The 27,022-nt window shown below is 29.6% G+C and overlaps 1 protein-coding gene across 1 annotated transcript in view; it reads left to right on the top strand.

The window, feature by feature from the left end:
• LOC129913798 (cation-independent mannose-6-phosphate receptor) overlaps positions 1–26,592 on the top strand; it is a 49,311-nt gene extending 22,719 nt beyond the window's left edge. The window contains exons 14-17 of the mRNA XM_055992661.1: positions 10,448–10,512; positions 25,978–26,179; positions 26,243–26,373; positions 26,436–26,592. Coding sequence (XP_055848636.1) covers positions 10,448–10,512; positions 25,978–26,179; positions 26,243–26,373; positions 26,436–26,516 — 479 coding nt within the window. The 3' untranslated portion in view covers positions 26,517–26,592. The remainder of the gene's footprint in view (positions 1–10,447; positions 10,513–25,977; positions 26,180–26,242; positions 26,374–26,435) is intronic.
• Positions 26,593–27,022: the final 430 nt, after the last annotated feature.

Below are 27,022 nucleotides of genomic sequence, written 5' to 3'. Positions count from 1 at the left end.
ATTTGTTTATTTGTACAATTTGTACAAAGATTTAAGTCAACTTCCAAACAACAAAAAATTTGATTCAAAGTCGACTTGCAGTCGCTACTTTTTTCTTAAATGAACACCAATGAAAAAAATTCGCTACTTTTTCCCGAAAAATACATTCTTTTTTATCTCTTTTTGAGACGGGTTTATAAATATAGAATCAGTACGTAATCATTTGCAAATGGAGCTAATTGGAATCCAGTGTGGCTCCGTTTAAAGATCCAAATTCGAAGCTGGGATGCCTGAATTTTACAAGTATCTATCAAGCAGATTTGAGAACACTCGAAAATTGGCATATATGAAATCATTTGTATGATTGGAAGCACTAACTTATCGATGCTAGCAGCAGTTTTCACTTATGAATCGAAATGAGTCACCTGTTAAATCCAGAATAACAGATCTACACCTTGGGTCTGTTTTAAAAGTAATAACTTCTAAAAAAGTAGAGAAGATGGTACAGAAAAGAGATGCCAAGTATGAGGCAGAAATCATTAATATTACTACATATTGTTCTTGTTCTTTTATAAAAATAAATCTGTTTTATAAAAATTCTAATGATTTCTTTTTTTTGCGGCCCATAGAAATTTAGATCCTGCTATTTTGGCCCGTGAATGCCATTGAGTTTGACAAGCCTGCAGTAGAGGGTTAAAGAAACAATATTATATTAATATGCAAAAAGTGACACAGACTTGATTTTTTTTTAGGTAAAAGAGAGGAATGTTTATTGAAGGACTCTTTTTCTTTATTTGAGATAAGCAAAATCATTGATCAAATCTACAAAATCGATACCAACAAAGGTTAGGATGTCGCTTTCTATTGACATCAACGACAAACTTGTCAATCTTTCTTGAATCATTGTAGTTCAGAGTTCGTTTTTTTTTGTATTTTTTTTTTAATCTTAGAGAAGGAACGTTCCCCACTGCCATACTTAAGAAAATTCTTAGTGCAATTTCAACATTTGGAAATTCATCTTTTTTTTTTTTTTAATTAAAGTTCTAAATATTGTCAGTTTTTTTTTTTCATTTTCGTGACGAAGCATTCTTTTAAATTTAGGCATTCAGCATGCAGTTCATCTCCGTTTACATCTTCAGTGTAAAATTTAGCAAAAGATTTTCATAGTTGGCCAATCTTCGTATACGAATTAAGTCGCTGTTTCAAATGAACGCTTAGAGCGTCGACAATGGGAAGAAAGGTTTCAATTTTGAATCAGAGCCGTATATGTGTCTTAAATTGTATCGAAATATTTTTTTTGATGTTGAAGCAATTTAAGGACCCCTGCTGATTGCGGGACCCTGGGCCCGGGCCCAGTTGGCAAAGTGGTAAAGATGGGTCTGGGTCTATTTATGTAGACACAAAAGTATGTTTAGGAAAGTTTAGCATTCGTAAAAAAATTCGAACTTGTGGTAACAATCAGAGATAAAGTTGAACAAATTATTATCAGCATAAGGGTGGTGGGAAAATTTAGGATAAATGGTATATGAAAGCGGAAAAATAAATTGCCCAAAAAAAAAATTTGGTGGAAAGGGGGTGGGTGGGCGAAAAAGTGGGGTGGGTGTCAAAAATCATGGTTTTTTTTACGATTTCTGTCAAAATTAGACGTCCTATCGAAAAAAGTCAAATGCAAAAGTTTTAGGTGGTATAAATGTCTACAACTTTTACTTAAACAATTTTTTTCTATAACCTCAAAAATATTGAAAAAAATGCTAAAATACGATTTTTTTTATTTTTATCTTTTACAAAAATAGTTGGATTTTAACAAAACTTGGTTAAAATTTACTTTGTTATGTTATGTTTTTTAGCAAAAAGTTAATTTTTGGATTTTTGACGAATTTAATTTGAAAAAATAGCCTATTTTTCAATCAAAAAAGTTACCGAAAATTTTTTTGATTTTTGAAAAGTTTGGAATGCAATTATTTAGCTTAAAACCGTTTTTTAAAGATTGTGTGGAAAAACTACACTACTGGAAAAAATTAAGGGATCAAAAAAAAATTCCAAATTTTTGGGCAAATTTCAACAGGCCGTAACTTCGAAAGAAATGGTCGTACAAGAAATCGATAGAGAAGAAAATTGTAGCTCCAAGTGTCTAGTTTTTGGATTAGAACTTTAAAAATTTTTAACCTCTGCGGTTTTTGAGTAATCGTAGAAAAACCTGCAACAAAAAAATTTTCAAAATTTTTTTAGTTTTTTTTTTGGTCTACGGGCGTGGAAAAAATTTTTTTAGCTTAACCACTATAAGGATTGGATACTTTGTTCATTTAGCTTTAATTCGGTTTTTTGAACACCTCGATACGTCCACTTCTCGCCGAGAATCGGTCTTCAAATGGAAAAGGATCCTTTTGTGTTTGATTATCGATATCTCAGCAACCAATGATCGCACAGAAAGTTAAAGGTGGGTTTCAAGAACTTGAATGAATTCTCCTTAACGGCTAGCCATTGCTTTTCCAAAAAAAAAAATTTTTCTTATTTTCACATGAATTTGAAAATGCAACAAAAAAAGGGCTTCTGGTGGTTTTTTGGAAAATCGAGCGCTAGATCGAAAATATTGAGGAAACCACTAATGTTAAGTGTGCGTTTTACAGTTAAATATGTCCACAAAAACCCTACAAAAAATCAAATTAATCCAGCCAGCCGTTTTTTTGTTTCACTCGATCGAATTTTTGAAAAAATTAAAGGATCACGTTTTTTGCTTTTTTTTAAATGACTTTTTTTTTAAATTTAATTAAAAGGAGATCAGTAGAATCAAGGAATACAGCTGCGGAAACGCGTTAAAAATGATTGGGCGATGGTTTCTTGAATTTCCTTAACTTGTTTAAAAAAAAAAATAAAAAAAAAATAAAAAAAAAAATTTTTTTTGTAAAATTTTTTTTTAAAACTAGTTAAGGAAATTCAAGAAACCATCGCCCAATCATTTTTAACGCGTTTTCGCAAAACTTTTCGTTGTATTACCTTTTTTTTTTTAAGATTATATATATTTATTGGACTTGTTAAATTATTAACAGTCCAAACAAAAAATTGGCGTTTCGACCCGGTGGAGCTCACTTGGACTCATCAGTTGACTTATCCGTGAGACACCTTGTCAATACGCAAATATTTTTTATATTCAGCTCAACTTACGTAGATTTTTAAACAACAACCTAATGTGAACTATATCCAGCAAGATTAAATTTTTAATCCATAAAACAGAAATGCACCCAAGTCTACGTTTTCTACGATTTTTTTTCGTTAACTGATGTATTTTTTCATAAGCCAATGTAATATTTCATTAGTATATGAAGAATTTTCATAAGCTTATGAAGATTTTCGTTAGTTAATGTTGAATTTCATAAGTTGATGAATTTTTTCGTTACTTAATTAAAACTTTGATAAAGTAAGGAAAATAATTCTTATTTTTCTTCTTTAAAATGAGTATGAAATTTTTCGTTAATTGATGAATCTTTTCATTGGATTGGATTTTTTGGAACTAAAAAGGGAGAAAAAGTGTATGAAACGTTTTCATTAATTGATGAAGGTTTTCATATTACGAAAAATTACATATTTTCGTTGAGCCAACGAAAGTTTCGTTGGGCCAACGAAAATGTAGTGTATGAAACAATTTTCGTAATTTTACGAAATTTATTATTTTCAGTGTAGTGTATTTGTTTTAGAAAATATTGAGAACAATTGAAAAAAAACAAAAAAAAACGATTTTTAAGATTGATTTTTCCGTAAATGACAGTAATATTGGCGAGAAATAATTTTCCATAGAAACCAAATTATACTTTTCTAATGGTCATTGACCTTTTTAATTTGAATCAAGCACTAGAATAGCTCTAACGTGCAAAGTTTTTGAGATATTGATTTTTGAACGTCGCAAATACTATTTTTCTGATTTTTGGCATGGTAATATGTCAAAAACGTGATGTGATAGAATTTTTCTGACCTCAGATTCGAGCTCAGCGCACAAAAAACCATTAGAAAAATATACTTTGATTTCTATAAAAAAAAAACTTTTTGAAATCGAACAAGGCATTCGATTTTTTCTGCCCTGTTCGATTTCACTAGTCAAAAAGACACAAATAAAATGAGCCTTTCGGTGAAAAAGCGTTTTTTTTTATGAATGCAACAAAATTTTGTAGGGAAATGACCCTTGCACGAAAAAACATCTCTTCATCCAAAATTTCTCGTGTTGTTATCGGTTAACTGAAATGATCCAGTTAACCGATTCAGTTAAAATAAAAAAAAAAATAAATGCAAGTACATAGTCTCTTATTTATAAAATGACTTCGATCTTAAAAATTATTTATTATAAAACTTTGCAAATGTAAATTAAAGTAAAGAAAAATTAAAGAAAATAATAAAATTCGGTTAAATGACAAACGCGTGTTTTTAAGTTGTTTTGAGTCTAAAACAAAGCATGTCATTTTTATTTTTTTTTTTTAAATTTTGTTTTCTATTTCTTAAATTCAGGAAAAATCTTGATAGGTATGCCATTTTGATGTTATTAATAAACAACTACAAACAAAATATCGAAAGAACATAGACAGTATATTTTTTAGGTTATAAAAGTCATCTTTTAGAGTCTCGTCAACTTTTGGAGTCTCGAATAAGAACATAAACATTTTCGAAACGTCTACGAAAAATAAAAAAAATTCATAGAATTTAAAAAGCAGTATAAATTTAATTGAAAATGGTTAAGTTTTTTGGATAATATTCAAAATCACAAACACAGTTCTGTCAAAATAATAATTATTTTTGAAAAAAAAAAAAAATCACTTAAGTACCTATATATTCTTTTCAAAAATAGCAATTGAATCAAGGGGCACGGTAGTGCCCAGCCAAGTTCTCTAGCAACTTTGGCACTACACCCTTATTTACAGGAAACAACTCAGGCCATTTTCGACCCCCTCTAACTTGCACACCAAAGATGCCAGAAATTTCAAACTCGCTACATTTGTCGAACTGGTCACTGTTCAAATTTGTATCAGTAAAATTTTGATTGTTTACTTGGCAATTTTTGAAATAACTTTAAAAATCGGTAATTAAAAGAAAAATTGTCAAGTAAATAATCAAAATTTTATCGATACAAATTTGAAACCAAACTTTAGAATTTGGTACACTTTTATATCTCAGTACTTTTTGTGCCAGCATAATTTCAACATAGGAGAACTTGGCTCTTTTTTTAACAGTAGGTAATGTTTTTGTTGTGATTTTTTTAACTCAATCGTATCAAATCAACTGATCAAATTAATAACTTTTTTTCAAAAATCTGTAGAAAACTGTAGAAATACAAAAAAAAAAAAAAAAATAACTATAAAATAATATAAAAAAAAGGAAATGTAGTAATTTCTCAAGAAGCTGGTATTCTTGGTAAGTAATGTTAATGTTAAGCATATTTTTACTTGAAAATGAATAAATTCTGATGAAAAGTTTAACAGAATCCTTTATTTTCTATGTTATTGTTTCATTGAATAAATTTGATTGAAACAGATTTAATTGTTGCTTTTCCTTTGGCTCTATCGCATTTTGTTTTTTCTTTTATGGTTTTTAATGATAGATGCAAAGCTTACCAAGATGAAATAAATCCAAATACACAGCCTCTCCAGAATATACATATTTTGTATTTTAAATTCATGCATAAATTATCTCTGAGGATGCTTACCGAACCAATCCATTGCTGATTGCTGCTGATACATGGCACAGTTTCAGCAAAAGATGTATGTATTTTGGTTTGTGTTGTCTTTTGTTGTTGTTTTGTCGTTAATTCGACACACAATCGAAAAGATTATACAGCCAGAGTCAACAAAAAAGGAAGCCCTAAGTCAGTTTGACTATAGAGAAAGCAAAGGTAAAGAGAGGCAAGGGAGGGAGGTTTTCCTTTGCAGCAGCAACTTGCTGATTCTGAGGCTTTTTAGAGTTTACCGTAAAATGGAAATCATTAGGTTTTTCTTTTTGTGTATAATTCCTGCCTGCATTAAAAATTCATAGACCGCATTGGCAAAAGGTTTTTTTTTTTGTTCGTTCTTCTTCTTTCCAATCTTTGTTTATCTTTTAAAAGTCGTCTTTTTTTTTTTGTCTTTGCTGGGTTTTGCTTTTGTTTTGTGGTCTTATCTTTATTACGTACGGCATGTTCTTTGCAAAGAGGAGACTTTCCTTAAGCCGGCATATTGTGCAACGAGAGATAATAACAGGCGCATTGGGAAAATTGCCAATTCAAATGGTCTTCTTGGCAGGATAAGTATGAAAGATGAGTAAAAGGAACATTTTGTATTGTGTGCACGGTGCGGATGTTTAAGAAAAACACAGCAGCACAGACGTTTTAAAACCTCCCCTTAACATTTATGCAAAAAAGTTTTTGTCGAAAAATATAAATTAATATTAAAATTTTTTAAATTAATGTTTTCAGTTGGTTGTCTGTTTGTTTCTATGAAATGAATATGAAATAAATAAATAAATACAAATAGTAGACTATCCTAAGTTGAAAATAAGGCATTATTTCGGAATAATACTCATATTATCCATTCGTAAATAAAAATGCAAAGTTAAAATAACAATCAAACAAGACATTAAGATAGATGATAGAGAATGTGAAAAAAGTGGGGCTCCCAACTCCGTCTGTTATCTTGTCTGTCTATATGAGGAGCTACAGCCTAAACGAAAAAATTTTAGGACTAAAAATAACGGTACCTCACAATTTCGGAAAAGTTTAATTTTCTCAAAAACGGCCTATTTTTAGGTGTACATTTTTTATTTGCGATTATCTGTTTTGTTTATACAAAACTATTTAAAATCAAATTTTAAAAATAATAAATATTTTTTTTTTATCAAACTTTCACAAAAAGGGCCAGTAAATTTTTTGGAAATTTTGGTTTGAGGTTATGGTTAATAATCGCTACACAATTTGAAACCAACTTTATGTAAAAAAAATTATGTTTATGTTAGAAAATATTAAAAAAAAAACGGCTCTAACGATTTTGAGTTTTCTGTTCTAAACATCTTTTTAAAGAAATTAAATTGCATACTTTTTTGGTTCAAAATTCATTTCAGATGTGTGTTTTTCCTTTGAAAGTTTGTTTTTTTTTTTCTTAATCTACCCAATTTGTTTATAGAATGTGTTGAATTATTAAGCAAGATGAAAATTTAAAATTTTTGAGGTTAAATTTGTCTAAGCAGTCAGGGAAACATACGAATTTTTGAAAGCTTCTGGTGGTACATATCACAAAAAAGGTAGGTACATAGCAACAAAAACCACTATAATGTGTTTTACTCAAGGACACATCTGTTGCTTAAAAAAACATTATTTTACTGTTTATTTACTTAACATCGTATTATTTGTAAGAGTGAAAAATTTGTTCACAGTTTTTGTTATTATTTTTTTTTTACCACAAATCCTTAGTGCAACATAAAAATATATTATTTTGTCTTGTAAAAGTGGAAAGTAAAACATATATGACTGACTATTTTAACATCAAGGATAAAAAATGCGACTGGATGAAACGCGTCATCTTAAACCCATGGCTGGCATAAAGAAAAAAAAAATACAAAATACAAAAACACTCATCCCATCCCAACACTCCGCGTCATTTGATTGGAATTTTTTTGTTTAAACATTTTTTTAGAATCCCAATATTTTCAGGAAAAAAAAAATCTGCCTCACTTAGGTAAAAAAAATGCAAAAAAAAAGTCATGTGTGCAATTCACACGTGGTAGAAGTGAAACCTTAAAAAATAATTTTTCTTGCAAAAAAAAAAAAATTGAAAAAATCTACCTATTTTTATTCTATCACCTTCAAATCCATGTTTTTTATATGACAACCTATATAAATGTTATATCATCTGAAAGCTTATTGTCTAAGCTCAAAATATATATATCGATCAGGTCTATGAGACATCTACAAAAAAAGCTAGAATTTTTTGAACTCGATCAATTTCCATCAAGAAAAGCGAAAAACACGTATTTTTATCTTCTCACGCTATTAAATCCATTTTCTTCCCTAACAAAATATAACATTCTACACCATCTGAAAGCTTATTGCCTTAGTTCAAAATATATATAATATCAAGTCTATGAGACATCTACAAAAAGAGCTAGAATTTTTTAAACTCGATGAAATTTCATCAAAAAAAGCAAAAAAAACATTTATTTTTATGTTCTCATGCTATTAATTAAATTTTTTTGTTTGACAACCTATAAAAAATTGTATACCATGTGAAAGCTTATTGTTTCACCTTGTATAATGATGCATAAATCTTATTTCAAAGATGTCTACAAGAGAAGTTAGAATTTTTTAAAGTCAACCATGTCGAATTTCCAGACTGAGATTACGGTACTTCCTACACTGGTAGCTGGTCTCCACAGGTGTTTTGAGGTATTTTTCAATTTTTTCAATTTAAGATTGTGTAACTTGTAGAGCACGTACCGTTATGTGTGATATATCAAATAAAAGGTGATGTTATCAGCATGCGTATTAAAGTTAAATCAAATTTGTATGTGCACTAGATCAAAAGATATAACGTGTGTTGGAAAAGAACATCTTTTTACCGTTATCTCCGAACTTTGAACATGAAATTAATTGAAATTTTGTACAATTATAATTTATTTAATTACCTATCTACAGTACAAATTTCATTCATCTATCTATTAAAACAAAAAAAGTTATAACAAGTTGAAGTCGTGTCGCGTTTTCGTTTCATCTTGTTTCAAATCACTACGATACTAAAGAAGTTTTCACTTAAAAAAAAGACAGAATTTCGTTCAAAGAATTTTAACCCTGCACACTAAGGTGGGTCGTTTTTAGGTTATAAATATTATTATTTTGGCGTTATATTTTTGGCAACTATGTTTTTATGAAAATAAAAAGGAAAGTTTAAAAAAATGTGCTAACTTAAAAAGGTATACAAATGTTTTTTTACTACTTTGGTACTTTTTGGTCTTTGTAGTAATATTTTTCGTATTTCTCATACTAATATGCTTCAGTGTCCTAAATTTTATGACTTTTCGTTAAGAAATGAATTTTGACGCCATAAATCACCAAATGCACCACTGAGCGACGCACGAGGAGAATGATAAATAGTCAAATCACTCTTGACCGAAAGATTTTCAAATCTTTAACGAGTTCATAGCATTCACTGATTGTGTCAACTTCATTTTTAATTCAAATTTGTTAAAAATATTAATTTACCAAAAAGTCTAAACCATTCCAAAAAATTCGTAAACATAGAAATTTTGCTATATTTCGATAAATTTCAAAACGGATTTGCGACCCGAAGTCCTTATCTAATTTGAATAATTTTTTTGCCTACTTAATATTTAGCTAATATAAAAATTGTCCAAAGCTATTATATTAAAAAAAAAAAAACATGTTAGGGTGGTTAAATTTTTTTTTTGTCAAAATTCCATTTTTTTTTGTAAAAATTCCATTTTAAAAATTTTTTTTTCAAGCTTTAGAGCCGATGCGCGGGCTGAAGATATTCACTGATTTTGATTATTTTTTAACACCTTTTTAGTCTTCACTATTCGCAACTTTTTCGCGCTATTACGATTTGAAATTCGAAAAAAAAACCCAAAAACGACCCACCTTACTTCTTCATTGGGTACCGCCATAGGTCAAAATTAAAAAAAGTTAGTACCACGTATCCAGAAATCATCATAAGTTAATAACGTTCTTCAAACTTTTCATAAACCAAAATTGAAAAAAGTTAAATGTTAAGCATTTGTTTTCATTGCTTGATAACAACTAATAAAAGTAACGATATAAAACGGTTGTGTGTGCAGTTTTTTACTTGCAAACTTGTGATACAGAAAACTTATGTATAAACTTTTGATAAACCGTCGTATTTTTTAGGTAGTCAATTTTAAAATCTAAACATAACACTAAACTCAATCTTTCCCATGTAAATAATTTATGGGAAATTGAAATTCGCCATGCAGCAGTTTTTAATGTTAATATCAAGGCCTGTAACTTGCACATGAATTTCTTTTAATCATTTCCAACAACATTTTCAATAAAATTATTTCGTTGCTTGGGAACATCAAGATTTTTGAAAAGTAGGGAAATTAAAAAAAAAAATTCTGAAAAAAGAGTTTTTACCAAGAATCAATTTTTTTTTACAAAATTTCTGCATGGGTAGAATTTAAACCTGAACCTCTTTAATACTAAACAACATTCTCATGTGAACGAATGAAAAAACTTAAATTATCTCTAAACAAAATGCAAACTCAATCAAGTGATGTGCGGTATGAGTGAGATTAATGTGCGATGTGCGATGTGTTTACGTACGGATAAAAATGTAGTTAATCCCTATTCACTTATAATTTTCCTAAAAACCCACAAAAACTGACAAAATGTTCTTACATTTTTACAACATTTCGCCATATCTTTCTTTCTTTTATTCACCTAATCGCCTTTCTTGTTTTATTTTTTCTTTCATTTTTATTTCTACAGGATCAGTGAACGTTGAACTTCGACTTGTGTGCGGCGAGAAGGAAGATGCTTCCTCATCAAGTGATGTAAGTACCTATATCCTTCACATTTTTAGTTATGCTTCCTTTAAACCATATTCGTTCGTTCGTCCTTGTTCTTAAAGCCAACACAATAAATAAAAGAGGCAAAAAAAAAAACCAACAGCCCTCTTTAGCATAATGAGGTGTGGTGCGAAGCGCACACCATTTGTGTTTCTTTTTTTTTATATTCGCTCCTCTCTCATTTGGATGCTTCTTATATTTTTTTGTAACGACTTTCAAGCATCCCATTAAAAAAAAAAAGGTGTAGCAACAAAGAAGAATGGGTTTTTTTTCGCCTCATGTGAGGAAAAAAGGCAAAACCGATAAAATAAAGGATAATGGTACATGTGTTCTTTCTTTTTTATAAATGTAGAGCGAGCGCTCACAACACCAAAAACAACAACAAAAAATAAAAAAAAAATATGGGAAAAAAATGGAACAAAGCTTAAGTGGAAACGACATTGTCAAGAAAAACCAAACTTAAAAAAAAAAAAAATTACAAAATAATAGAAAAAAAAGAGAAAATAACGCGCTATCCTTTGATATCCTTGTGGAAGGAAGTTTTTCTTAGTCCTTTACCTAATATGATTTTCGCCCCCTACCTCCCCCTAAAAGAGTGTGATGCAACCTCAACTATTGTTTTTTTTTTATTATCTTTTTTTTTTGTTTGAAATTCTTTCTTCTCTTTGTGTATCAGATGCTGACATTTTGCAACGAAGATAAACCAAAGCGTAAAGTGAACAGTAAAAACAACAAAGCGCTTTGTTTTTTGTTTTTTTTTTTTTTTTTTTATTTTTTTTGTCATTTCTACCAGCCTTTCGGGCACATTTAGGAATTTCTTTCTGTTTTGTTAGCTTTTGTGTTGATTATCTATATAAATCGTGTTCTTATGATTTAAATTCTAGATATTCTTTGAATTTTTTTCAGGATAGAAAATGTGTTTTAAGAATTGAAAAAGAAAATGCAACAGGTTGTTACAAATGTTTGTTTTGTTTAATTTATCACTGAAAAAAGTTTTTCAGTTTTTAAAAGTATATTACTGCTACTCATGTTTAAGAGAAAGTGATATTTGTAAACTGGTTTGGAACTCATACATTTCTTAAAAAAAGCTCGTCACAATCAAATTTAGCCAGAAATTATAACCCGAATCAAGGAGAAATGGCTCTATACATTCTAACAAACAGCAAGTACATATCTGCATCTTCACTTTTTTTAACGATAAAACTAAAAAAAGTAGTAGATTTAAGAGAGCATAGTTTTTTTTTTGCTTAATGCATTGTTAAAATGAATGAAAGTAGTCTAGTCCGGTTTTTCCAAAAGTGGTTTTTTTTCTTTAGGAAAACCAATAAAAAAGTTTGTTCTTTTTTGTGTACCTCATATTATTTGAGATTTTGAATTCAAAATTATGTTTTGATTTTGAAAATTATTGCAACAAAACCTCAAAATTTAGAAAAAGTTAACAACTTTTCGGTACATTTTTTTTAAATTTTAAAGGCATGTTTTCATAAAAGTCAATGTCCAGACAATATGGAACGAAATTCAAACGAATTCAACTTTTGAAAGACTATTTTTTCCATTGAAGGGGAAACTAGTTATTAAAATACATTACATACACTCAGTCACAAAAGTAAGTATACACCCCTAACTTTGTTTAACCAAGACCTCAAAAAAAAGAATCTAACACATTTTCGAAAAAAAATTAAATGTGGTTTTATTTCATTAATCATTGCCTACATATTTTCAAAAAAAATTTTGTCAAATAATCAATACTAAATGAAAAAGTGACAAAAACCTAAACACAGTACAAAATTTCGCATTACAAAAGTACGTATACAGAGAAGAAAAAACTATGAAAATCGATGTTAAAAGTATAAATATCTAAATTTTTTTGGGAATTAATATATTTTAGGCTACCCCCTAGACTTGACGAGGTCAAACTCACTTGAAGGCATTAATTTTACCAGATTTTTTGCAACATTTGGGCCGAATCTTATCCACTCTTCCTATAAGACTCGTTTCAGCGAATCCTTTGAATGCTTCCTTACTTTTCTCATCAAATGGTCTCACATATGGTAAATAGTATCCAAATCGAGTGACTGGGGGACGTTTGGATCTGGTTTTGAAAGTTTTTGATCAAAAATTCACTCAAAAATACCGAGTTTTGCTTAGGGCCGTTTTGCCTAAATTTCATAAAACAAATGATAGCAAAAGATTCTCTAGGTAATTTAAGGAAAATATATAAAAGGCAGTAAGGGACAATCTTCCATCGTTTAAGCGATAAATGCAATTTTCTAACATTCTGACCTCAAACACAAAAAAAAAATATTTTGAAAACAACGGCAACACCTACAATATTTTAAAATACATTTTTAAAAAGCCAGAAGCTCATTCTTTTCTCTTAAATTTAAATCCACTAAATTTAATCAAGACTTTTTGAAAAAATGGTCCTCAAACTCAGAATTAAAAAAAAAATTTTATTAGAAAAATTTAAAATTACTTTTTTCCAAACATTTTCTAATAAAATATGAATTTATTTAAAAAAAAATTTTTGGCCATAAATATTATCAGTTGAATTTCGAAGCAAAAAAGGTAAAATATATCACACTTTTGAAAAAAAAAAAATGAAAAATTACTTCAATTTCAATGGTTTTTTTTTTATTAAAACTGAATTTTCGCATTGAAATAATTAATTTTCTCAAAGACTGTGGTAAATAGGAACTTTAAATTTTTGCTATTTAACTTTCAACAGTAAGGGTTATTAAATGAATAAAAAATAATTTTATGTTTAGATGTTGAACTTCAAAAAAAAATAAGTTACATTTTTTTTCAAAACTTTTATTAAAAAAAGTTCTTCGAAAATGAAATACTTTTTAATTTTTTTCATAAACCGTAATACATATTGACATTTCCTTTTATAATTTGAAATCATAGTAAATGCGGCCAAAAAAATTTGAAAATAAATGCATTTTATATTACGACCAAGTTTAAAAAACGACATGTTAAAATTTTTTCAATAATTTTTTTTTTCAAAAATCTGAGTTCAATTACCATTCTTTCAAAAGCCGTTCATTCAATTAACTTAATTTTAATTTTACATATATGACTAAGCTTCTAGCTTTTAAAAAATGTATATTTGAATATTGTAGGTGTTGCCGTTGTGTTCAAATATTTTTTTTTGTGTTTGAAGTCAATTAATAAGAAAATTGCATCTATCGCTTGAACGATGGAAGATTGTCCCTTACTCCCATATATTTTTTTTCCTTGAATTTCCTAGACAATCTTTTGGCATCAATTAATTTATGAAATTTAAGAAAAATTTTTGAAAAAAATTTGTTTTTGTTCACAAAAATCTTCAATTAAATTTAAAAAATCAAAATGGCAACACCGGCAATTTTTAATCTATAGACTTTAAAGTATTTTTAATTACCGACGTTTGAAAAAAAAGATCATCAAAATCTAAGCTGTTCGGCCGGGTTCCCTAATATTGCCAATTTTTGAGTTTTAGTTACTCCACTACATATATGTAATCAATTTCGACAAAATTCATGAAAACTAAAACAATGTTATGAAAACTATTTATAGAGACTCAAAGTTTGGAGAATGATTAGACCAAAGTAATATACATTATGTATAATGTTTGTCTACAGCAAGGCCTTAAAAGCTTAAGTCAACCAAGATTGAAAAATTCAGATATTTTTTATATTTTATGTATATTTGACAATGATGTGTTCGACAATTTTCTCAAAAAAAAAAAAAAAAACAATTGAGGTTTAAATCAAAACTAACATTACTATGATGAAAAAAAAAATCAAAAAAGGTGATTTTCGGGTTCAATATGTGATCGGTATTCCTCGTAATACATTCAACAGTGTTTGAAGTCAATTTGTAAGAGAATTGCTTCTACCAATCTTTTAACGATGGAAAATTGACCCTCATTCGCAAATGTTTTTTTTTTCCTCTAAAGTTCATTTTTTTTTGTTTACAAAAATCATAATTTAAATAAAAAAAAAAAAAAAACAATACAACAACAGTGGCAATTTTTAACCCATAGACGCTAGTATTTTTAATGAGCGACGACGTTTGAGAAAGCCGACCATCTGAATCGAAACTGTCAAGTCGGGTTCCGAAGTATATTTTGTTTTCTTTAATCCACTACTTTTCAAAATAAAAAATGCATTTTTGAATTATTAAAATAATTAAATTTTTTTTAAATTTCGTTTTAAAGTGTTTTGGTTAATATGTTCATAAAATGTCATTTGTTTTTTAGAAAAATGTCAGAAAATTTGTTTACCTAGGTACCTATGTACAAAAAAATAATTAAAAAAAGCTCTATGAATTTTGTTGGTTTTTGTTTTTATATTCCGACAAGATTTCAGAATTAAAAATAAATAAATGGGATGAATAGAATTCGAAATATTCAATAAAAACTAAAATCCAAGATGGCTGCCAAAATGTAAATTTCACGAGTGCGAAAAGTCAGGGTAATGATTTTCAGCCAATTCTCTATCTAATGAGGAAAAAAAAAATTTGGGGATGGTACAAACTGCTGGGCTGAACATTATAAATGCACTGTTTCTACTTTTTTAAAAGTCTTAAATTAGCAGCTGTGTAAATGTACCTAAGTGTGCTTTATAACAATTTTCGACCTTGCTGCGAATGTCTGTGGGCCTCTAATTTTCACTGCGAGATTTCATTGATAACTTATTTCACGGATTCGATTTGTCCACCTGTTTTGTTTTTGTTTGTAAGTTTTCTTGAATAGTTAAGCAATTGATATTGACAAAGTTCAAACAGCTGACTGAAACACAAACAACCAATTGAAATTTCTGTTTCATTCCATTTTCTTTGTTTTCAAAAAATATTTCACGCAAGTCAACCGTAAACAAAATATATAAAATATTATACCCATTTGTTAAATCAAATCAAATTTTCAAATCCATCTCAAAAGACATGTTCACTCGGGCGTATACGTAATTTTTTTTAAATTAAAATCATTTATTAAATATTTTTGTTTTATAGCAAAAATGGTCAAGCAACCTAGGGTACTACTTCATTGTTTTATTTTGTTTGTATTCAATTATATTATAATTTCTTTTAAGCCTATTGTTGTCCTTGAATGAAGCACAATCAAGGCCTTTGTGTTGTTTGCTATCGAGTGTTTGAGTTTTTTTTTTTTATTTTTAATAATATTTTTTATTTACACTCCATTTAAAATCCATTCATACGGGCATTACGTGTCGGTGAGCAAGTTGTTGATGGAAATAAATGAGCACTCTAAATGGAGATTTGTGAATAGTCTGTCTACTGCCCAACCAGCCTCCATGCACAGCAGCCGATATAGTACCTCCGCTCTCATCTCATCCCTTGCAGCAAAAAGCTGCCCTACGCATAAATTACAACTCATTACAATAAACTTGGCGTTGTTTGCTTAAAGGCCGTACACACACACAGAGTACTTATGAGAACGACAACGACGAACAGGACGATAACACCGCGTATTCAAGGATACGCGACGGTCGTCGAAACATTGTGTGATTCACTTTAAGGCTCACTCGTTCATTAAATTATGGAAAATGCAAATGAACATGTTTTTCTGCATGTTGTGATAGTTCTTGTCGTCCATCGTCGCTCGTCGGTGTAGGCAGTTTTGAGCGCTGATACACGCACTCGAGATAAAGGACATCGAGTAAATAGAAAAACATGTGCATTGTGCATCGCCAGAGACAGAAACCTGAAACCCCAAAACTAGAGGCAAACGTTAATTGCTACTCCCAAATGTGGTTGCTCCATTGAAGGGAGATAGAGAGATGTGGGGCTTTGCCTAAGTTGTACAAACAGAATCCTGTTTGTTACAGTTTTCCAGAGGAAATTAAGTAGTGAGGCTAAATTGTTAGTTTAGCAACATGAATCGCTTTTGCACTGTCTAAAGTCCCATGAAGGACACCATTTACCAACAGGACAGGACACAGACATACTTAGTTTAAATTTGTTGTAATTGTGACGAGGCACACACAACATGTGTTATTATTCAATTAATACCTTCATTTTCATGAGAATTGAGAATGTCTTTAATTAGAAGTGGTGCTCTGTTATGTCATTATGAAATGTAACTAAGGTGATTCTATTAAGGCTTTCAGGCAATCAGGGGGGGAAGTACTTAGCATTCTATGCAGGCAGAGGGTAATGAAGGATAAAAACGCTCAGTTAAATACCTTTTAGGATTATATAATTGCATTTATAATGTGAGACAAATTACATTTTGTATTCGTGAGAAATTTGTCAGATGTTACAATATTTGTATGTCTGTACAAATAATTATTATTATAATAATTTAAATTATGGTTGTTACCAAATTATTTGACCTTAATGGGAAATTTAAAATTATTCTTTATAATCCAGCGTTCTTAAGTGTAAAAGTGTAATTCCAACACATTCAAATTGTGTATTTAAGACGGAAAAACCAACGGCCGATATTTATAGATTTACTATATACCGATACACTCGAAACACTTCCCCAGTCCAAACACTTGGAGGAGCCAATTAAATTTAATTTTGCGTTTTTTTTTCAACACAAGAACATTAAATTTAAATTTATAAAGTGGACTTTTTAAACTTTAAATTTAAATAGAAAATGACTTAGAAGACATACAAAATTAATTTTTGCGCAACAAATTTTGTTTTGCAAAGTTGCTATTTCGAAAAAAAGAAAAAAAGTTTTAAAAAATGCAATTTTTTTGAAAATCTTGCCGTTACAAATGGGGTTTCGACTTATTTTAGCGGGATCTTGAATAACAAGAAAACTAACCGAGCTAAAAAATCGAAGTTTTCGTATCCAGGTTACTTCAAATTTATGCAAAAAAATTAAGTATTTCACATTTTTTTTTGATTTTGAAATCTCTTTTCTGGGCTTACTTTTACTAACGAAACCTTGAATATTTTAAATTATTTAAATTGGGGTAGGTAAGCATCAATTTTTACTTGCGATATAGGTACTATATATCAAGTTATGCATTCGTCCAAAAAAAAAATTGAGATAACATTTTTCCATGACATTACGATGATAGAGAATGTCAAAAAAGTGGGTCCCGGAAGTCCGTCTGTCTGTCAGTGTGTGTGTCTGTCTGTCTGTCTGTCTTTCTGTCTGTCTGTCTGTCTGTCTGTCTGTCTGTCTGTCTGTCTGTCTGTCTGTCTGTCTGTCTGTCTGTCTGTCTGTCTGTCTGTCTGTCTGTCTGTCTGTCTGTATAAGGAACTAGAGCCTAAACTGCTATGTAGCAGTTTTTGGAGACTCTCCAGAGGGGTTTTGGAATTAATTTTTTTTTGGACCAAAAATAACGGTACCTGTCATACAAAAATTTCCTAAAAGTTTAATTTCACGAAAACGGCTCCAACGATTTTGTTAACAAAATTCAAATGTTAGTTTTTAAAAAAAGGTCTATCTTTTGAAGAAAAAAATTTTTTTTGAAAATCATTATTAACGGTAGGTACCTGCCACTTTTTTTTTCAAAAGATTATTTATAAAAAATTAGTTTTTTAAAAAACGGCTCTAACGATTTTGAAAATTGTTTTTTAGTATATCAAATAAAACTGCGTAGGTACTTGTTTTGTGGGGCGATTTGATTTCAGATATTGTTTTATTTTTTTTGAAAAATTAATTTTATTTGTTTTTTTTGTTTTTATGTACCTACATTTGCCAAGTTTCTATATAAAAAGTCTTGAAAACTTAAGCAACTTGAACTCTAAGAGCAAGTTCGTGCGACGTGCGAAGAAAAGCTACAATTGCTGACAAAAGACAAAAATTGAAAAAATTATTCCTTCAAAACGTCTCCTCTGATCAAACCATCGACAAAAAACAATGATGTGATCCGGATCACGATTAAAATAAAACACAGCTAATATTGACTAGATTTTACGTTTCGGTTTATTATAATGATATTTCTTTCTTTTTCTTTTTTATTAATTTAAGTATTTTTTTTTCTTTTTTCTTTAAAATGCTATTTCTTTCTTTTTTATTAATTTAAGTTGGTATTTTCTTTCTTTTTTCTTTAAAATGATACAAAAGATTACTGAAAGTGAATACTCTTTATAAATATATTATCGGTGATATTATTTTCTCTATTATACGTTGTTTTATTATTTTCTCCCAAACCATGTGAAGTAAAATCTTATTGCCGATCAAAGGAGATGGCACATTTTTGGGCCCAGTGTGTTCACTTACGAAATGGGTATCAAATGAAAGGTGACGGTAAGCACATTACGTGGGTAAAATATTTTCAAATTCGTTAGTGGGGTTTTGGAGATATTTGAGTTTGAAGTTTCGGATTTCAAAATCAAGATTTCAGCTATTTTTGCGATCAATTAATCGTAGAATGCGTAGAAAGGACTTTTTAGATTGGAAATTAGTTAATCTTTCTTTTTCTAGTACATCATTTTTCTCTAGGAGTTATACTTTCAGAGTAACAGAACCGCAAAGTATCTCATTCTCAGAAATTCCGCACTTAACTCTAAGGGTTGTTTAAAATATTTAAAATATCAAAAAACACACAATTTTCGGTAGTGTAACTCTGAAATTATAACTCCTAGAGAAAAATGATGTACTAGAAAAAGAAAGATTAACTAATTTCCAATCTAAAAAGTCCTCTCTAGTTTTCTGTCCGACCAGTCGTTCTCGAGATATTGAGACAAATGCGTTTTTCAAAATGGCGGTCGCCCCACAAGACCAAACAATACGCAATCTGAGATTTGTACTTGGGATAAACCCCTCTTCAATACTGCATTCAAACTTAGCTCAAGTCATAGCTTTTTCCAGATTTTTCCCCATTGACTGAACTATAGTTTCTATTCTTATTATTTAATAGGCATATTTCAGCGCGTTTTTGTGTATTTTGCTTATTATAAGGTTTTTGTATGTTTTATAGAACTATTTTATATATAGAATTAAAGGTAACACATTAGGCTATCGAAAAATTACAAAACAAAAGTGCATGTCACCACTGAATATTTTGATATTTCGATGTGCCAAATGCCTCGCTTAAAAAAATCACCTTTTGAGAAGTAAATACCTAATATGTGTTATTTTTTTTTAACAAAGAAAAAAACTTTTGATACAGATTTATAGACAAGAGAAATACCTTTTATTTTATACCAATATTATTTCTGTACACCCATTATTACGCATTCTACGATTAATTGTTCGAAAAATTAGCTGAAATCTTGATTGTGAAATCCGAAACTTCAAACTCAAATATCTCCAAAACCCCACTAACGAATTTGAAAATATTTTAACCACGTAATGTGCTTACCGTCACCTTTCATTTGATACCAATTTCGTTAGTGAACACACTGGGCCCAAGCTCCATAGAAAAATGTGCCATCTCCTTTACTCAGTAATTCATAAATTTGACTTCGAGAAAACATAAATCGCCTTTAAATTAGTACAAATTAAGAGTTTATTATTTCAAAAGTTTGGAATGAGAAACAGATAAAAAATTGATATGACAAATTGATAATAAAATATCGAACAAATTTCAAAAATTTGATATTTAAATATCATCCTATAAGAATATTGTTTTGATATTCTAACCTTCTGTAGGCGAATTTGGTTCTTGCTTTTTCATGTCGTTATAACTTTTTTCGGTCTCAATATTTTCAAAAGAAATGTATATGAAATTTTTTTTTCTTTTAAAAACAAATAAAAATATGTGTTTTATGATTTGTTTTTAAAGTAAGACGAAGTGGTCTTATTGTTTTGTCCATCACTGTATATAATTCACCAAAAATCAGTATTATTGGTATTTGAAATAATTTGTATGTCATTTGAGAGCAAAAATAAAATAACTTGACAAGAAGTACATATTTGCTGAATTTTCGATCCAACTTAGGTTTTTGTTTTTTTTTTTTAAATACAGATATTTACATTTTAATACAATGGGTCAAATGCATAAAAATAAGTAAACAACAAACAAAATTTATAAATACTTTCCTTGTGACCTTTTAGGGACACGATGTTTGCTTCTAGACAGTGCTATATTTTTTCCAGCTTATAACCAGATTTTTTACATCTTTCCTATTTATTTTCATAAAAACATAGTTGCCAATATACATATAACGCCAAAATAATTAACTTTATGTGCAAATAAATATGAAAGTTGTAAAAAATGTGCTAATTTAATCAAAAAATCCAAGAAATAGCATAAAAAGGGTATAAAAGTGTTTTTACTACTTTGGTACTTTTTGGTCTTTGTTTAAAATTTTTTAATTTTGTTTTTCATTGAATATGAACAGTTCTAAGGAAATCCAAGAGCGTACATCTTTTTGACATCAATTTAGATAAATTTCTAGCTTATATTCAGTTTTGTAAAAGAAAATTCTATAAACGCTTATTTTGTCCGCCATTTTGGAACCACCATTTTGAAAAAACAAAAGTTGGAAGACTTTTCGTATTTCTCATAGTAATATGCTTCAGTGTTCCAAATTTCATGACTTTTCGTCAAAAAATGGCCGTTTAAATGATTTTTGACGCCATAAAGCACCACTGTGCGACAAGGAGAATGATACATAGTCAAATCAATCTTGACCAACAGATTTTTAAATTTTTAACGAGTTCATAGCATTCACTGATTGTGTCAACTTCATTTTTACTTCAAATTTGGTAAAAATAATAAATTACCAAATAGTCTAAACCATTAAAAAAAATTTGTAAAAATAGGAATTTTGCCATATTTTGACAAATTTCAAAACGCATGTGCGACCGGAAGTCCTTACCCAATTTGAACAATTTTTTTTCTACTTAATATTTAGCTATTATAATGTTTTCCAAAGCTATTTTATTATAAAAAAAATTGTGAGGGTGTTTAAATTTTTTTTGTAAAAATACGATTTTTTTAATATTTTTTCAAGCTTTAGAGCCGATGCGCGGATTTAAGATATTAACCGATTTTGATTATTTTTTAACCCCTTCTTAGTCTTCACCATTCACAACTTTTCCGCGCTATTACGATTTTAAATTCGAAAAAACCCAAAAACGACCCACCTTAATGCATATATTTCGAAAACTATTGACGTAAGGGAATTGGCCCATTCAGACAGAATTTTGATCAGAATGGGCAAGAAAAGTCACGCAAACAAAAGTATCTTAACAACATTATTAAGACGCAGTTACTCGCAAAATGCATAGTATTTCTTCAAAAAGTCCTTAACAAAGTTTCCAACATTAGTATTCAGAAAAATTAACTTTATCATGGGGCAAGGTGCGTATACCAGAGTAAAGTTTTTTTTTAATCATTTATAGTGGATATCAACTTTTAGGGGTAGTTCTACTAAGTAGAACATTTTTTTTTCGTTGAACATACCCAAAAATAACACCATAAATTTTCTTTTACTAATTCTTAGAAAATTGGGTATTAACAAGAGTTTTGAACACTTAGCACCATCACAATAACAAAACAAAATTCGTTTTAAATATCAGTTGATAACACAATTTTTGCTTCGTTTGAATTAAAAGATCTAAGAAACACGTTCTCTACTCAAGTACAAAATTGCCAACTACCAAAAAAAATTTAAACTTTTTAATGCATCCGATTAACGAAGCGATAAAAGAAATTAACCTGCGACTTAATTCTTGAAACTTTTTCAACATCGCGATACTTTTTTTTTTTTTAATACAACAAAACCAACTTCTTCAGGTGTTCTCTTAAAAAATACTACCCTTACTCTAAACAGTGACGCATCGCGAGGGACAAATTAAATTTTTTTTTCTGTGTGTTACGGGAAAGCATCTTAAAAGCCACTTTGCAAAAGTGCACGATATTTATTCGAAAGTGTTGAGGGGGTTTTTATCAAAATTTTTCAAAAAAAAAAAGAAAAGAAAGAAAAATGAAGAAAAAACATAACGAAATGTATTACACGAAAAACTGCACACAAAAAGACGCTAAATTGCAAAAGTTTTTCGTTCTGCTCTACCTGATACCGACACAACTGAAACTCTGCTGATACCGCTTTCTTCCAGTCCCAGCTCCAAAAAACCCCAACCAACATACATAAACCTAAACGAGGACTCGCTCCTAACAAATAAAGAATACCTTCAATTTGGTGTAATTTATAAAATGGCATATCCACAAGTAGTTGCTTTGAGATATACTTTTTTTTTTTTTGTTCCATCCCTCTTCTTACTCCTGTTTAGACTTCTATTCTATTTGAAGGGGTGAGTAGGTTGGAAGAAAATGGAAGCAGCGTTAGACCAAACTTTGACTATAAAAAAATTCTGATATAAAAAGTTTGTCGTGCGAGTGTATGGGGGAGTGGGCGTAGAAAGAAATGGGAGGGTGCATGGATGAGACGTTAAGAAGGAAAAAATTATATTTTCTAAGTTTTCCACTTTAAAAGTTGTCTGCTAGCTTCTTCCCGTTTTCGAATTGACGATTGCACAAACAGTATACAACAAAACTATAATATATCCCAGCAACAGGATGAGACAACCAAGACAGCAGACGGAGAGACGTGACGGTGTAAGGTTGGCCTTCAGACCGCACATGAATGCTATCAGGTGATAAAAGAGGCTATTGAATGTAGTCAAGGAAGAATGAATTGCTGATGTTTTCTTACTTTACCACCATGACTTGACTATACTCGTATATCTTTGCTTAAGTTTAGAGCACAATAAGGACACAAGTATGAATAAAAGTCCAATCGTAATAGCGTGGCGTCTTCTTTTTTTTTCGTTGTGAGGATAAAGCAGCAGCAGGTACGTATGGTCTGACTGTGTCGATGTGTAGTAGTTTGACTCAAGTCGACTCGTAAGGGATGAATTGCTAATTTTCGAAATAGCTTTTCCAAGCCTCCTTCTCTCTATCAACTTCTTTAATACTTGGTTTTCATAGCACAGCTCGTATTTATATTACTATAAAGTTGTGTTGCAAAGAAAATGATTTCTTGTTTTGTAGGTTATTTTGCTGCTTTGAGAGAGTGTCGCAATATTCTGTCGTGACTATTGGCATTTTGATGGTTAGAATGAATTACTTAATCTACGTTAGCTCGAAATAGAGGGAATATAACTTTTAAAAGTGAAAAGTTTATTTCTGCTTCATTCATGCCAGACGCGCAAAATGACTGTAATTAAGTGAAAATTATGATTTCCTGTTATGAAAATTTTTCACGAGTGTGCGGTACCTAAATATCTCCTTTACCTGGTGGCTGACAGGAAGTCGGAATGGTATCTATACAACTTGCAAAACCAGCTTGAAGGACGACTAAGTATTGTCGTTAATCTGAACAAGAACAACAAAAAGGGATAATAAAGAAGATTGCTTTTAATGAAAGCAATAATGTTGTTTTGACTTGTTTTGCTGTCTGTCGACGTTGTCATTTGCTGATAGTCGCAGAGTCTTAAGCTGGGCTGGGTTATTTGATGGAAGGTATTACTTTTATCCTTTTGTGTTTTTTTTTTTTTTTTTTTGAGATTCACTTTTATTTGTGTAGATACAAGTTAAGATGTAATTTGCAAACCTTACAAAGATTTATGTCTAACAAAGATTTGTTTTCAGAAATTAGATTGAAGATTAGCCAAGTTTTCATCATCATCATCATCAACGCCAGGAAAAAATATTGGAGGGAAATATTTGAAATTAAGCTAACATTTTCATTTTATTTGGTTCTATTTAATCAAAAGTTTTTGCTTACTTTCTCATCTTCTGTCATGTCAACTTCTTTCCTGGTTTTTTTTTATTCCATTTTTTGTATTTTTTCTTGTAGTTAAACATTTTTTTTTGAAAAACTTCTTAAAAAGATAATATTCCTCTCCAAATTTAATACCATTTTGAGTCAAAACATATTTAAATTTCACTTTAATTTTCAATTAATTTTCAATTTAATTTAACGGATGCTAACTAACAATTAAAGGCTTCGGTATGGCAATTCACTGAGAACGATTTCTCATGTGTATGTTATTTAATGTCTACACAAAATAAAATGTTATAACTTCAACTTTAGTTTAAAACGGAAGATTTTGTCGATTTTGTCAATTTTGTTACCCAAAGTGAATTGGTTTCTTTCGAGCAGCTCTAGTTTTTGATATATTTAATTTTTATAATTGGGGGAATGTTCATTTAGTTTTTAAGTTTTCCTTATTTCGAGCGTTTAAAATTTTCCAGAAAAATTTGTATTAAGCTTAATGTATTTGAGGTCAGTGACAATGAGCCTAAAAACCATATTCATTTTTTTCTTGGAGCTCTATTTTTTGTCAAATCTTTAATTTTCCACATTTTTGGGGTTATTTCGTACTAATTTTAAAGTTATGCTTATTTTGACTGTTTGTTAACATTTATGAATACATTTTTTAATGGACCTAATGCATTTTGGTTCACTTAGCCTAAAAATCACACTGAATCCTTTCTAGGGACTCTAATTTTTTGGATATTTTCATTTTTCACATTTCGAGGCTAGTTTCGTACTATTTTTTTTTTAAGTTTTTCTATCACAAGCGTTTTTTAAGTTTTGCTGGAAAAATTTATTTCGGAAGTAATGTTTTTCGGTTCAGTAAATAAAATAAAAATACATAAACAAAAATTTTAAATAAAAAAAAAAAATTACAAAAAAAAGTTGTGTGAATTTCATGTATGAATAATTTAAAAACTATTATAGAGCTGCTGTTTTCAGAATCAGCACCCTCCATTTAGTAAGAAATAATAACGGTCTGGAAAATTTTGGATGTTGGGCAGTGTTATCAATGGAAAGATTCTCCGCTTCGTAGTTTTCTATTCTTCTCATATTTCAAAAAAAATAAACACTTCGTTATTATCAGAGCAATTTTGTTATTGGATCTCTTAGTGCTAATTAAATGCTAGTTAAGTACCCCAAAATTAAATTAAGGGCTCTACTACTTTGGAAAAAATGAATGTTTTATTAAAAGTTAACAGAGCAATAACCAGAAAATGCCTTAAACGGAATATTTTTGGTTTGAGAAAAAAAAAAAAAATTCCAAAAAAATTCTTCCAAATTGAGTGTTTTCGAGTGCGCACTAGCTTACAAAATCGATAGCATATTTTATATTTAATATTCTTTTTTTTGGTTTGTTAGAATTTATTCTTATTCCTTGTCGAATCTAGAGGTCGCTAACTTGGTTTATTTATTTAAACGAAAATCATCAAAGGCTCAGCCAAAAATCTCAGCAGCCAGATTTAACACACGGTCTACTAATGTACAGGTTATTGGATTTTTGTTGTGCCACGTGGAGAGCCAATTGTTTTAAATTTGAATTATAAATTGTATTTAAAACAACTAGCAGACCCGTGCTTGCGTTGTTTCTCATGTTAAATACACCTTGGTAGCACCATTTTTTCCACTTTTAAATATATGTATCCTTGCCAATGTTTTGTGAAGGCATATCCAACTTCATTCAAACATAATCTGCGATATGATTCGTCAAAACTTTGTAAAAAGTTTCAATATGTATTCAATGTTTATTTCCTTTTATTTCAGAATAATCATTGTAATTTGATCTACACTCAACATACGCCTGAGATTTGTAAGTTCTTAGGCCTGGAGATTCCAAAGAGTACAACACCAGCACCACCAATGGTTTCTTCTCCATCAATAACAACGACAGTCGCTCCTGAAACAACAACAAGTTCAACAAAAACTGATGTTACCCCTGCGGTACCAAGTTCAGGATCGTTTGCAAGTAAGCTGGCTAAGGTTTAAAAGACTTTCTTGTTCGATTTATCTTATAAATAATATTTTCCAGCAACACTTGTGATAGTTGTCAGTGTTTTGAGTATCATTTTTGGAACCAGTCTTCTATTAAGAACACCGGAACGAAGGGATAGGCTGATACGATTATTCCGTAAAAGTTCATCGGCTGTGAGATATTCAAGAGTGAGTTTACTAAACTACTATTGTATTTTTAAAATTAAACTATTAAATCTTTTCCATTTTAGGTGGAGTCAAATGAAGAAGCGAATTTACTATTAAATCAAAATGGACAATTTACTGATAGTGATGATGACATGTTACTCTAGTGCAAGTGATTTAATATTTTAGCTTAAGGCAAAGATGAACATTTTGTTATATGTATAGTTACAAAAAAAAAAATAATGCAGCTAACTTTATGATGTACTGAGGAATTGAAACCAAAGACAAAGTGGGCTAAATAATAATAATAATAATTTTATTAAATAAATTCCTATATTAAGATGTAAAATAATATTCACATTTGGGTAAAGGGAAAAATTCATTGAAGACAACATACAAAAAAAAAAAGATTAGATAAGAAAACTTATATAAGAAGGTCTCAAAACAAACAAAAAAAAAAACAGTCACTTACATTCTATTATATATGGAAATAGTATTTTGCCATTTCGGTATTTTTGAGCTTTAATTGTGATTTTTAAATAAACTTAAGTACTTATAAAAAAATAAAATAAATATTGTAGTTTTATTGAATTTTTGGAACCGAACAATACTTTTCTGAGAAGACTGTGAGTTTGAACGACTTTCTAAAACAGGTTGATGAATTTCTGTTTTT

The sequence above is a fragment of the Episyrphus balteatus genome, chromosome 3 (assembly GCF_945859705.1).
Source record: "Episyrphus balteatus chromosome 3, idEpiBalt1.1, whole genome shotgun sequence".
Taxonomy (NCBI): domain Eukaryota; kingdom Metazoa; phylum Arthropoda; class Insecta; order Diptera; family Syrphidae; genus Episyrphus; species Episyrphus balteatus.
The sequence above is the reverse complement of the archived record's forward strand: the minus strand, read 5'-3'. Positions and strand labels throughout refer to the sequence as shown.